The 13,446-nt window shown below is 47.5% G+C and overlaps 1 protein-coding gene across 1 annotated transcript in view; it reads left to right on the top strand.

Moving 5' to 3' along the window:
* LOC142803214 (putative ATP-dependent DNA helicase HFM1) overlaps positions 1-13,446 on the top strand; it is a 1,032,948-nt gene that overhangs the window by 221,432 nt on the left and 798,070 nt on the right. The window contains exon 11 of the mRNA XM_075888308.1: positions 10,117-10,200. Within this exon, the coding sequence (XP_075744423.1) occupies positions 10,117-10,200 (84 nt within the window). The remainder of the gene's footprint in view (positions 1-10,116; positions 10,201-13,446) is intronic.

Below are 13,446 nucleotides of genomic sequence, written 5' to 3'. Positions count from 1 at the left end.
CGTCTCGGCGTAGCGCGTCAAATGGTTAAAGGCTGTTGCTATCCACCGGTTTCTAGCAGCACCGACTGGAAGGGGGCCATAAAGGTAGGTGCCTAGAACTTCGAATGATGTGGCTGGGCACGGAAGAAGCTGTAGTGTACCGGCTGGAGCAGATGTTGGTAGTTTCCTATATTGGCAGGTTGTGCAGGACCTGACGAACCGACCTACACTAGTGGTATTGCTTGGCCAATAAAACCGACTTCGAAGGTGATCGTAGTTTTTATGGTAACCAAGGTGACCAGCTGTCGGATGGTCACGAAGCGCTCTGAGGACTTCGGACGGAAGTGATCGGGGTAGAACGGGAACCCAGCGCTTACCGTCAGGATGGTAAATTTTGCGGTACAGCACCGAGTTGTCCAGCTTAAATTGCGAGAGTTGGCGACGGAGCCTTGCATTAGGTGGACGGGAACTGCTTGTGAGGTAGCCTATAATACGTCGACAGTATGGGTCAGCCAGCTATCGAGAAGGAAAATCGCGGGGGTCGTCCGAAGGCAGCTGGTCTATAGAGGAGAGAGAGAAATCGCCGTAGACGTGAACTCCGAGGGTGTGTTGTGCAAAGTGACAGCGGAAACCCCGAGTGGAGTCGCTGGTAGTGGGCAGCGAGAAATAGCGTCGGCGTCACTATGCTTCCTGCCACAATTGTATACGATCTCAAAATCATATTCTTGGAGGCGTATAATCCGGCGGCTAAGGCGTCCCGACAAGTTCTTGAGTGTCGAAGGCCAGCATAAAGCGTGGTGGTCGGTCACAATGGTGAAATGGCGGCCGTGCAGATATGGACGAAATTTCTGCATTGACCAAACGATGGCGAGGCACTCTTGCTCGGTGATCGTGTTGCTCCTTTCGGCTGCGGAAAGGACGCGGCTGGCGTATGCAATGACGCGCTCTCGCGAAGAGTTGTCACGTTGCAGGAGCACGGCTCCTAAACCGCGGCCGCTGGCATCTGTGTGCAGGAATGTCGGTGCATCATCGCGAAAATGAGAAAGTACAGGGTCAGTCATGAGGGCACTATTCAACCTGTGCAAAGCCGTTTCACATTTCTGAGACCACTGAAATGGCATACCGGAAGCAAGTAGCTTATGTAGTGGTGCGGCTAAGGAGGCAAAGTTTTGAATGAATCGCCGAAAGTAAGAGGCCAGACCAAGAAAACTTCGCAAATCTTTGTTTGTCAGGTCGAGGGAAACGAAGCACTGCAGCAGTTTTATCAGGGTCTGGACGAATTCCGTCCTTGCTCACAACTTGACCCAGGACATGGATAGATCAGCTCGCGAAATGGCACATTTTGGTGTTGATTTGAAGACCAGCGCCCGCAAGACAAGTCAGGACCTCGTCCACGTCTTGCACATGTTGAGGAAACGTCGATGAAAAGACAACAATGTCATCGAGGTAACATAGGCAAGTCTTCCATTTCAGGCCACGCAGCACGGTGTCGATCATTCGCTCAAAAGTTGCGGGCGCATTGCATAGAACGAACGGCATAACATTCAATTCGTATAAGCCGTCCGGGGTCGCAAACGTAGTTTTTTCTTTATCATCTTCGTGCATGAGAATTCGCCAATAACTGGAGCGGCAGTCGAGGCTCGAAAAGTATTCAGTACCCTGTGATTATTCGAAGGCGTCGTCGATGCGTGGCATGGGGTATGCGTCCTTCCTAATGATCTTATTGAGTGCTCGGTAATCGACGCAAAATTGTACGGAACCGTCTTTTTTTGCACCAGAACGATGGGAGACGACCAAGGACTGGTTGAGGGTCGGATTATCTCCCGTTGCAGCATATCGTCTACGTTTTCTTCAATGATTTTTCGTTCGGCTAGAGAGACGTGGTACGGACGGCGGTGCACAATGGATGTTCCGTCGGGCTGAATACGATGTGCTGTAGCTGTTGTCTTGCCCAGGGCGGACGAATGAACGTCAAAGGAGTTTGCATGTTTTTCCAACAAATCAAGCAGCTGCTGCTTCTGTGAGTCTGTCAAGTCTTTGTTGATGGTTGCTGTATAGGCCAAGGAAGAAGCATGATCTGCAGGATGGCCTTAAGAGGAAACAGGGGTAAGAACAACGCACACAGGCTCTATCTAGATCGGCAACGCAGGCGACAGAAGTGCGCCGTGGCAGTAAAATTTGATCTGGCGTGGTGTTGGTAGCAGCGAAGACAGTTGATTCATTGTTGAAGTGAGCCACACCTGATGCGAGAGCTATGCCTTTATTAAGGCAACGGAATGACAGATTGACCAAAATGTCAACAGAGTCGACGTCGTTGGACAAAACTGTGACTAATCGATGTTCGTGTGGTGATAACTTGATGTCTACAGCAGCGATGAGTGGAAGTGGCCTGTAGGTTTCATCGTTGAGCAAGTGGTCCGTGTCAGTAAGATGGACGACACGTTGTGCACAAGAAATAGCCACAGAAGCAGAGGAAAGAAAGTCCTAGCCCAAAATGAGTTTGTGGGTGCACGGGGATAGCACAGCAAATTCTATATGATGAAGAATTTCGTCGATTAGTACACAGGCAGTACAGAGAGCGGAAGGGCGAATCATTGTTCCCCGGGCTGTAACCAGTGTTGGTCCACCATAAGGTGTCGTGACTTTTCAAAGACGGGCACACAAATCACCACGAATAACAGAAAACGCAGCCCCAGTGTCAACCAGAGCATCAACGTCCACTTCCTCAACTGTGACCGCAATCATATTGTAAGGACGCGCTGGAGGAATTGGAGTCCTGTGTTGGAATGCAGTTTGTCCTCCAAAAACTGCATCGCTCAGTTTTCCGGACGCCGATCAGAAGCGAGGGAAGCAGGCTGAAAAGTCGAAGAGGAGCGACGGTGGGCGATGGTAAACGGCGTCGGGTTGATCGATGACTACTGCGCAGTTCACCAGATGCTGGCGGAGATGGAGACCGACGCGGCGGTGACGAATAACGGCGACCCTGGTACAAGGCTCCTGCGGCATAGTTCCGTTCGCGTATGTCGTACCCTCGGCGCTCGTCGTGCTGGCGCTTGCGGCAAAAGCGTGAAATGTGACCACGATAGCCGCAATAATAGCACGTAGGACGAGTCGATCGATAAGGAGGGTAGTAGGTTGCGCTAACTGCACCGGGAGAGAGAGCAGTGAGAGGTACAGATCAGAGCTCAGGCGGTGGTGATGGAAAGCTCGTGGGAAAGCTCGTGGGAGGTGCAGCAGCAACCGATGCGTACGTTCGTGGCGGGGACGGCAAGCTTACGGTGCCTTGTGGCGCCGCGGCGGTGTGCGGGAACGATGGGAGAGTACGAGTGACAGTGGGCTGCAGGTGGGCCATGTGGGTCATCGACGTGAGCTTCTCCCTGATGACATCCTGGAATGACGTTGAGGAAGACTGAATGGGACACACTGAAGGGAGTGTGAATCCCAGTGATTCTAATTCTTCGCGTATAATCACCATTGTCGTGTCTTGTAGGTCGGTATCCGCCGTAGTATGGGCCGCGTCACTGTCCGGTTGTAAGCAAATAGACTCGAGTTCTTCGAGGCACTGACAGGTTGTTGCAACGTCAGCAACGGTAGCCGGATTCTGGATTGCAAGGGCATTGAATGCGGTGGGTGCAATTCCCTTAAGAAGCTGGCGCACCTTGTCTGACTCCGTCATTGGTGTGCCTACCCGGCGGCAAAGTGAAAGAACATCTTCGACGTAGGATGTATACGACTCCCCGATGTGCTGTTTCCTAATCGCGAGAGCTTTCTTTGCGAGAGCCGAACGAACGGCTGGTGTGCCAAAGACATGGCGAAGCTGATCTTTGAAGGCTGACCAGTCGGGGATGTGGATGAAGTGGTGTAAGAACCATGTCTTTGCGACACCTGTGAGGTAGAATGACACGTGAGTGAGTTTGTAGATGTTATCCTACCGCTTAGCAGCACCGTCACGTTCGAAATTGTCCAGCCATTTCTTCACATCTTCCCCGCGGATACCAGCGAAGGGATGAGGCTCACGTTGGAGGCTGTTGATGACATGAGAAGGCGCGGCACGCGGTGGTGAAGTGGGAACGGCTTCAGCACCGACCTCATCTTGGTGCGACATATTTCCGGACACCTGGCCTAAGCGGTGACCTGAACGTAGCTCCAGGGGGTAGAGTGGTCAAGAGGATGGCGGGAGATCTAACAGCACCTCGACCACGTGTGAAGTCTTGGTTTGGATGACCTTTATTAGGCCCGAGGAACCGGCAGCCGACAGCTACGATGAATGGACCAAGATGATCCTGCTATGCGACAATGATGAGAATGCATGAGCCACACATGATAATGATGATAATTTACAGGTGAAGAGGATGCGAATACTAAATGTCCACAATATATGTATATGTATGTTTGCACGTGTATGTATGGTATATATGTATATATGTGTGTGTGATGGTGTGTACTGTTGTATGTGAATGTATATGGGTGATTCCACGAGAGATAGACACGGGTCCCAAAGTTGATATTTTAGTTTTGTTTGAGTATTTTGAAGCTTATTGCCACTTTTCCATTCCTATTTGTAGATTTCTCAACTTATCGGCGCATTCTCGAAAAGCTCTGATTTGTACCACGAATATTGTCACTAAAACAAAATAATGCAACATGTTTTTCTATATTACTGTATGATGGCTTTCGTTTGTCTATTTAGGAGATTTTAAGAAAAATCGAAGATGGCGTTTTTATTATAAAAATTTCAGTGGAGTACACTTTTGCCAGTATGAGAATTTTGAGGCAACATATAAAAATTTGCACTTGCCCTATGGCAGCAATAATTTATGTACCTAATGAACACATTATATCCTTAAAACGTGTCAAGTTTGAAAACGCTGCTTGCATTACTTTCGCAAAAAAGGGGAATACGTAACTTATTTTAAACTGTCGCAAAGTTAGGCATTTTTAAAAGCTATTTTTTAAGGTATACAAACTTGAAACCGTACGAATTCATTTTTCATTAGACATACACTTCAGGTAAAAATTATCTTCCTTGAAACAAAAATATTTGTCTGTTTAGAGCATCTGAAATTTTTTAAAATGACAGGTGACGAAATTAGTGCCTCCATGTTGGTGAAGTTTGATATTTTTTTCTCGTAAGTTACGCCGTTAATCGTAAAACTAAGTTGACTTTCGTGCTACCTGGTGAGAGGTGTACAAAATATAAAATACTCAATGAAATCTAAAATATCAACTTTTGGACCCGTGTTGATTTCTCGTGGAATCACCCATGTATGGGTGTGTATATGAGTATATGTATGTGTGTGTATGTTTGTAAGCGCATTCGCATAATTTTCTCCTTATTCCTTGCTCAGATGTGGCAACTGCGTCAAAGAATATTACTTGTTCTAAGCATGATCTATAGTGCAGAGTTCTGTTGTCAAGCTTATGGCTGCTTTTGTGAATATGTATAAATCATGTGATAACTTTTTTTTAATGTATATGCAATGTTTTTTTCAATTGTGAATGTCTACTTAGCACCACCGCTGTTATGCCCAGCGTGAGAAGGACCTCGTCGGAAAGCAAACCCGGTCATTACCTACTTGTTGCTATCACGTTCATTGCTTCACCTTTGCGCAAAAGCTGTGACTTTTTAGTGTAATAAGAGTGACGCTATTGGGTACGCTGGAGGAAAGGACAAGATGACCGACCAGGTGATGCCTTATACCATCACCTGGTCGTTCATGGGAGCTCGACCCCTAAAACCAGAATAAATACCAATGATAGAACGGGACTACAACCTGGTTGTTCTGCGTGGCACCGCAGTACCGTACCACGAAGCTACGCCACTGCATGTAACTCCGTTGCAAAATGAGTGTGTGTAGGCTTGATGTCGTGGAAGGAGTCGCTTTAACTTATGTAATAATGCGCCTTAGAAGAGTGAAGTAACATCGAGGCGTCCACAATGCGAATTCTGTAACCAGTAAGTTGTTGGATGATCGAACCCACTTGAAAAGTCACAGGCATGATTTTTCAGTCTCGTCAGCCAGTGCATAATCAAAATGGAGCATTAGAAGTGCATAGCAGATGGCACACCTTTCCGAAGAATGCTGAATAAAGGCGTAGCATGTTACGACAATTCTAAGACTCTAGTGAAGTAGACCTTCTGTGCTTTACAGCTCCTGTATTTTGCAAAAATGTGGTTGAAAAGAGCTGTAAAGTGGTGAGAGGCGTTTTAGCCATGCGTTAAGGTGGAAGTTCTTGACTACCTAGGTAGTCAAGAACTAGGTAGTCAAGCGCCAGTAGGGCACCCGCCAGCACAAAAGACCTGTCGAGGTGCTGGGTGGACAGCACGTATTCTGATAATGCGCCCGAGTAACTACCACCTGTTGTCGACACTGGCAAGTGGCAAAGCGCGTCGGCTTCGTTGGCGTTTCGCTTCCTGGCCTTGTACCAGATGCAGTGCCACCATTGGCTAAGCAAGAAGGTCCAGCTCTATGTACGTGCGGACGCCACTGGTGGAACCAGTCGATCTTCTCTTAGAAAGCCCACTAGGGGTTTGTGTTCTGTTACCTGCACGAACTCGTGCCCCAGAATGTAGTTAGGAAACTTTGTTACTCTGAGCACCAGCCCCCGAGGCTCCTTTAGCTGAGAATAATGTTTCTCGACACGTGTCTCTGTGTGTGACGAAGAGGCAATTGGCTTATTCTTGTTGCCCATGCAGTGCGGGATGACAGCACCTAATTCTGATAATAACGCACCGAATTTCAAGTATGTCAGCACTGGCGAACTCAGAAGAGTTTGTTTTGCTTTGAGATATGAATTTTCCTGCGGCGCTACCAACTCCTATCTACGTTATTTTTCGAGCAGATGATTTAAGGGGGACAGCATCGTCTACATGTGCTGCAAGAACCATTGATAATGGTTCTTGCCATGGTTCTTGCCATAATGGTTCTTGCCATGCATGGTAAGTCGGCAGATACCCACCATAAACAAACATGGATCATCCCTTCATCTTAACAATCGGTACACTTTGAAAATAAAATGTCTCCTTACAAAAATAGTTTGTGCTGGCTACACACTAATGGAAGGGAGCTTACACAATGGAGGCTCTGAGTGGCGCATGCGGGTGCTGGGGTCCCATCAGGCAGAGCTCATCTGCCTTTTTTCCTTGTATCCTAGACATACATTTGTCTGAAATAAAGAGTCGACTGATTGATTGATTGATGTCTCAGTGTTTGACAGCTAAATTTAGGCACTGTTTTTTCTTAATGTATCTCCGTCGACGCTTAGTGATATATCTCTATTCCGACGGCTAACGTTCATGATTAATTATTGATTGACTATTAAACTTGGAATTGTGCTCATGAATGCATGTTGGAGCTGCAGTAAACGATGAAACTAGAACCAAAGAAAGCAGTGTGACAGTGAGAAGAGCGTCACTGATAGTACGCAAAACGTTAGCTAGAGTCACCTACTCGCGGCATGTTCGAGCTATTAAAAGCTACTGTCTGAATAGAGGGAAAGGCAACGTTTGTTGTGTCTTCCTTTTCGGCTGGAGACGATTTTGCGCGTGTTAAGCGTAACCGGAGAACGTGGAATCCTATCCAGGCAAAGCGAGTCCTTAGCTGTATGCATTGCAGAGCTGTTGTTGGTATGCATGGATGCTATGAGCGACTTGGACGCTTTGGGTAGGTCACCACAAGGCAGTGTGCTAAAATTTTGATAAAATTGCACTTGTGTTGGAAAGCATTGCATAGCAAAGACGCGTAGAAAGAAGGCGTTGAAGGAACTAAACCTGGTGGCCACGGTAATCATGCACTGTTACACTTCACTAAGAGTACTGCGAGATGGCAGTGGTAGATACAAAAGGCGTTTTGATAAGGCCTAGAAATTATGTGACCGCGGCAGTAAATAGCATGCCCGGCAGCTGTGGTCGCTGAACGAAATTGCGGGTTCGACTCCCGTTAACGTAACTTTTTCTTCTGTGCAGTAAGTTAATTTTACATGTCGTTTCCATGACGAAAGTACGTCACTGAAGTGTTGGAGTACCCTGGCAGAAAACCTACTCTTGGTAAAAAAAAAGCAAGCGTAGTTTACCTTTATTTGTTGGCCGGGGTGAATAGCGTATTGCGGCAAGGTTCTTTTTAAGTGGGTGCAAGCCGTTTTTGTAGACCCGATGTTGTAATTGAAGGATTGAATCTTAGCAAAAACGTCATTTTTCTGCCCTCAGCTTACACCATCCTCAAGCAGCCGGCCTAGAACATCCTGGAGTACCGAGTCCTTTCGGTCGTGACGTTCAGGTCTATGCATATACGTCGTCCGAGTACAAGTGGATGGCCAGCCAGAACAGTTTGCATGCGGTAATGAAAATTACGAGACCCGAAGCAACTCCTAACGGAACACGGGTATAGCCACTTGTATGTGTTCATCACGGCCAGATTCCTCACTTTGTCATTCAGGGGAAGTTGGTTATATGCGTGCTTGAGTTCTAAAGTAGTTAAGAGATATCCACCACAATCCTGCGTGAAAATGCAGTGGGTACTGCTCACTGTGCGGGCATTATTATTTGTGTTTTTAAAAGCACCACAGATGCGGAGGGGCTGTATTTTTTCAGCACTGACATGATTGCTGCCACCCACTCGGAATGTGCTACGAGCAATGAAATGGCTTTGCTCAATAAGCGTTCGAGCTCAGCTTCCACTTTCTTGCGAAAGGATATTGTGCCTTGTGGAATTTTTGTTAGGCACTTTTTCGAAGGTGGAATTGCACAGGCGTGCCCTGAATGATTTCAAACCCTGGTAAAAAGCCGAAAACACTGTCCAAAGGCTGGCGCGAGTACTTAAAGTTGATCGCACTGTACCGAGGATCTACTCAAAAGTACCGACAATGCTTCGAATAAATTGTGGATGTGGGACGTAAACTCCACGTATGATCTACATGTTGAGAAGTTAACCACAGTTGACGTCGCACTGACAGTACGCCTGCGCAGGATATGTTCTTCTGTATGTGATGAAGATGATGAGGGTGAACTAACACACGTCTCCCCTTCTTATGCTGTGAAGAATGCCCTCTATTTCTGTACTGGTTTTTGCCTTACAAAGGAAACTCGTTTTATCCGGCTGCGGCAAACAGTTGTTGCAGTTCTTGAAGTGTAATACGAGATTACTGCCCGAGCTTGTGCGCATGGATTGTTTGTGTTCCTGCGTGCGTTCATTGAAGCACCACATGGTTAGAGGAATGCACGACCGGTGACATGATAACGGAATTTTATATAAGACGTTTGACGCGCATTTTGCGTACTTTATTTATACTTGTGGATGCTTTAGGGGCGATGCTTTTTAAGCAGTGGGTCTGTACATTTCTTTTATATCTTGGTACGTGACCGCCTAGTTTTATGACTTACTCAGCAGGTGGCACCAGTACAAGTGACGTCATGATGACGTCACTGGAACGTCACTGAGGCCATAAGAATTCACTGCCTATTCACGGAGTCAGTGATGATGAGAGCGTCGAAGCGTGCGCCCGTTCATCTGTCTGTCTACCGGTTCCTCCGTCTATCTGCCTGTCACAGTTAGACAGGTGGACGTATGGACGGACGCTGCGCCTAACTCATCTACATTCACTCCGTTGATATGCTGTGAATTTTTCATGATGTCAGTATATTTAGTACCTTTGCAAAATACACAGTTGCAAGCGTGCGCTTCGTTTGCGATTGTTCTACGTGTCTAACGTGTTGTCTTCTTCGGGCAGTTCAAATATCTTTTCAAAACGCTGAAGAAACTTACGTGCGATATTCACAACATCGCACCGTAAAGTGCGTTTCATTCTGGCAGTACTGATTGCTTTGCAATAACGTGAGTGGTCACGCTACGTCAGAATATATGCCACTATTTAAAGGCCATGGCAGTGTAGCCTTTGTGCTTGGTAAACCCAGTAGGTACGCAAATCTGCTACACTACACGACTGTCCACTATGCTCTACTCCAGTCAACTTCGTAATTCATGACTCAAAGCCGGAAATTGCAGCATAGGGAACAACTCGCTGAGTGCTTCGCATGAAACTGATTCCTTATGGCATCTGCCACATTATTTATAATTGATGATTCAGTGATTTTATTAAAAGAACGTACGAGTGTGATATGAAGCCGTCACTCATGCGCAGCACTCTGCCGGGAAGCTGTCGAGGCGCTCTGTGCAGCAGGCCTGGTGGATGAAGACAGTGACACCAGCCGCCTGCGACCCACAGGTGAGGGACCTCTCAACCGTTTATTGTTCGGTGAAAATGATACGTTATGCCACTCTATAAATACAATAAAACGTTGATTACTACCGTCTTCTGCAGATCTATGTGAATAATACCTCAAAGAGACAAGTTCTGAATATAAGAGTGCAAAATTGTGTACACTTTTTGTGCACTACAACTGCCACCTATCTCGGGCTGCTGCTGCGAATGATGAACTGAGACAAGGCTCTGTTAACAAAAAAAAACAAACAAACTAATCAATGAGCACACACACAAGACAAACCCTCTGTATACCAGGATACGAATCCAATATTACCAGCTTCAATCTCAAACTAAGCCCACTGGAACACGCTAACTGCACTATAAACTAAACTGTCCTAGTACACGTCATCTGGCATCATGTCGTCATAGTCTCGCTCAAGATCCTGGCTGATCTTACTTGTCAGCTCTGAGGATCACGACGCGTATGTCCTGGTTTGTCGTGTCCAGTACCTGTCGGGGATCTCGACGCTTTCGGCGAACGTCCCCGTTCTTGCCGCTGCTGACGTGGTCGCTCGTCGTAATCGTCGCCTGAGGCCGGTGACGTGGTGGTGTCTAGGTGGTTGGTCTTAGCAGCTATAGGCGATGCTCGGTGCTGCACGCTGACGTGGCCACCCGGGAACTGTCTTTGGCGGCTTGCTTTGAATAGGGTTCACGCCAGGAACGTTGGCGCTTGCTTCGCACGGCGGCTGCATCCCGAGCAGCCTCCCTTCGAAGCACGTCGAGGTGCCCTTCTACTTATCGGGAGGCCCGTGTCACAGGCAGCCAAGTCGCTGTCCTGCAGCTCTCGTTGCCAGTGCGTTTGCTGGCGATGCGACCTTCTCCTGCAAAGTACACGTCGATAAGGCCAGCTCGTCGCTGCTCACGCGCCGCTTGCTGCTAAGGTCACGCGCCTCGGGCCTCGCTGTATGATGCGTGTGCTCACGCCTTTTGCAATCTTCTCCGAACTTCGTCATCTTCGTCTCCGAGAGACTCCTACTCGTCAAAAGAATGAAAGGAAATTGATGAAGAAAGAAAGAAATGGCACAGCACAAGTGGGTGTTGCCCAAGAAGCACAAGCACGATTCTGTTGTCCCGTTTCCTTCTATCTTCATTTACTTTATTGCGTTGTAGCGCGCAAAATGTTTACGCTATGTAAAAACAATTGGCTCTACCCTGGCTCTTATGGGCATGTTGGTGGCTCGTGATTCTCCTATATAACGCAGACAACAAGCCGGAGAGGAAATTCCTTACGAGACCAATTTTATCGGAGCAAGCGAAGGGCCGACCATTTAGCGTGATAGCAAATATATGGACGCTCTCGGATGGATTTCACCGACGGCAGCGGCGTCAATGTCATGCATCATATATATATATATATATATATATATATATATATATATATATATATATATATATATATATATATATATATATATATATATATATATATATAATGTGACGTACAAGAGCCAATCACTCAAACACAGTCCAACACTGTCTTCGTCATTCTCTTTTCCGGTCTACCCCTCACGCACGGGTCACCCCGTTGTAATGATCCACTACATTCGCCAACCTCTCTCCCCTGAAGTCTGAGCCAGAAGGCGAAGAGGTGTGAATACAGAAATAACGCGGCACATTAACTTTCAACTGGCTTGCATGGGCGGAAAAACACGGTTTCGGCGTTTAGTGCTCAGCTAGGGAATAACTTTTAGGCGGAACGTAACAAGGCCTAGGGCTTTCACCATGCGAAATGGGCCAGCACACCAGAAAAAATACTTCTGGCAACGTTGTGGAACACGCTGGGTGCGTCGAACCAGCACTAGGTCTCCTTCAGTAGGGTTGAGAGCTGGGCTAGTTGGTGAGACATCATTTAACCATATGTTGTAGTAGCGCAAATTTGACGGGGACGAAGAGGACAAGAAAACACGACACTCGCTAGGTCTCCTTGTTTGAAAGGGGTGTGGTTCTCGTTGGAAGGCGAGCGGAATTTCGCCTGACGATGCGTTATTGCCAGGTGCGCTCTAAAGTGAGCCTTCCGAAGAAGCTCCGAAGTATAGGTATCTTCCAGACGGCCTTGCGTTGTTGTGTTCGAACCAATGAAGCTCTCTTGCGAAGGACTTGGCGCCCTTCTATAGACAAGCTTGAACGGTGACTCCCGTGTGATTTCCTGCTGTGACGTATTGAGGGCGAAGACAGCTGCGGCGACGTATTCATCCCAGTTGTTATGACTGGGACTCAAGTATGACGACAGTATGTCTTTTATGGTAAAGTTTGTACGTTCCACAAGGCCGTGTGTTCGTGGGTGCTGAGGAGTTCGCAGCATGCTGAATTCTATGATCGTTCAGTAGGTTTATGAATGCGTGGAACGTGAAGGCCGTGCCACGATCAGTGATGAGCAAGTGTCGCGTGCCGTGTCGAAAATTGACGTACTTGTTGATGAACACGTGGACGTGCAGAGTCGAAGAGTCAGGGATGCTGCTGACTTCAGTCCACTTCGCGAGATAGTTCGTGGCAACGATGAGAAACTTGTTGCCGCGTGACGTACGTGGAAACGATCCCATATGATCAAGTCCCAGAATCTCAAGTGGTGTTTCATGAAAAGGGATGGTTTGAATGGGGACCAGTTGCGGATTTGTGGTATCCTTCCGTGCTTGAGAGACTGTGCGCGACAAAACGTAGCGGGAAATGTCACTGCGCATGCGTCGCCACCAAAACCTCTCTTTGATGTCTGCCAGCGTCTTATGCAGCCCGAGGTGACCGGCAGTCGGAGCGTCGTGGCACATGAATAGCACCGATTGTCGCATGGCAACCGGCACAACAGGCACACACGAAAATCGAGATAATTTCGGTGATAAAGAATTCCCTCTCTAACGACATACGACGCAGGAAGACTTTCATGACGACGCTTGGGAGTGCATAATTCGCGGGTTAGTCGTCGGGTTACATCGACAATTTCTGCATCTTGTAGCTGTGTAGTTCGTAAAGTAAGCGCTGCAGAGACTGGGGAGATGTCGCTGAAAGCTGTCGGGTAGCGAGAAAGGTAGTCAGCGTCTTCGTGGTGAATGCCGCTGCGATGGACCATAGAAAAGTTGTAATCGTGCAGTTTGAGAGCCCACCTTGCAAACTTAGTATTAAGGTCTTTTTTGTTTGAAGCCAGCGAAGGGCGACGTTGTCGGTAACGACCGTGAAGCTTTTACCATTAACGTATGAACGGAATTTTTCGACTGC

This window comes from Rhipicephalus microplus, chromosome 3, assembly GCF_043290135.1.
Source record: "Rhipicephalus microplus isolate Deutch F79 chromosome 3, USDA_Rmic, whole genome shotgun sequence".
Lineage (NCBI taxonomy): Eukaryota > Metazoa > Arthropoda > Arachnida > Ixodida > Ixodidae > Rhipicephalus > Rhipicephalus microplus.
The sequence above is the reverse complement of the archived record's forward strand: the minus strand, read 5'-3'. Positions and strand labels throughout refer to the sequence as shown.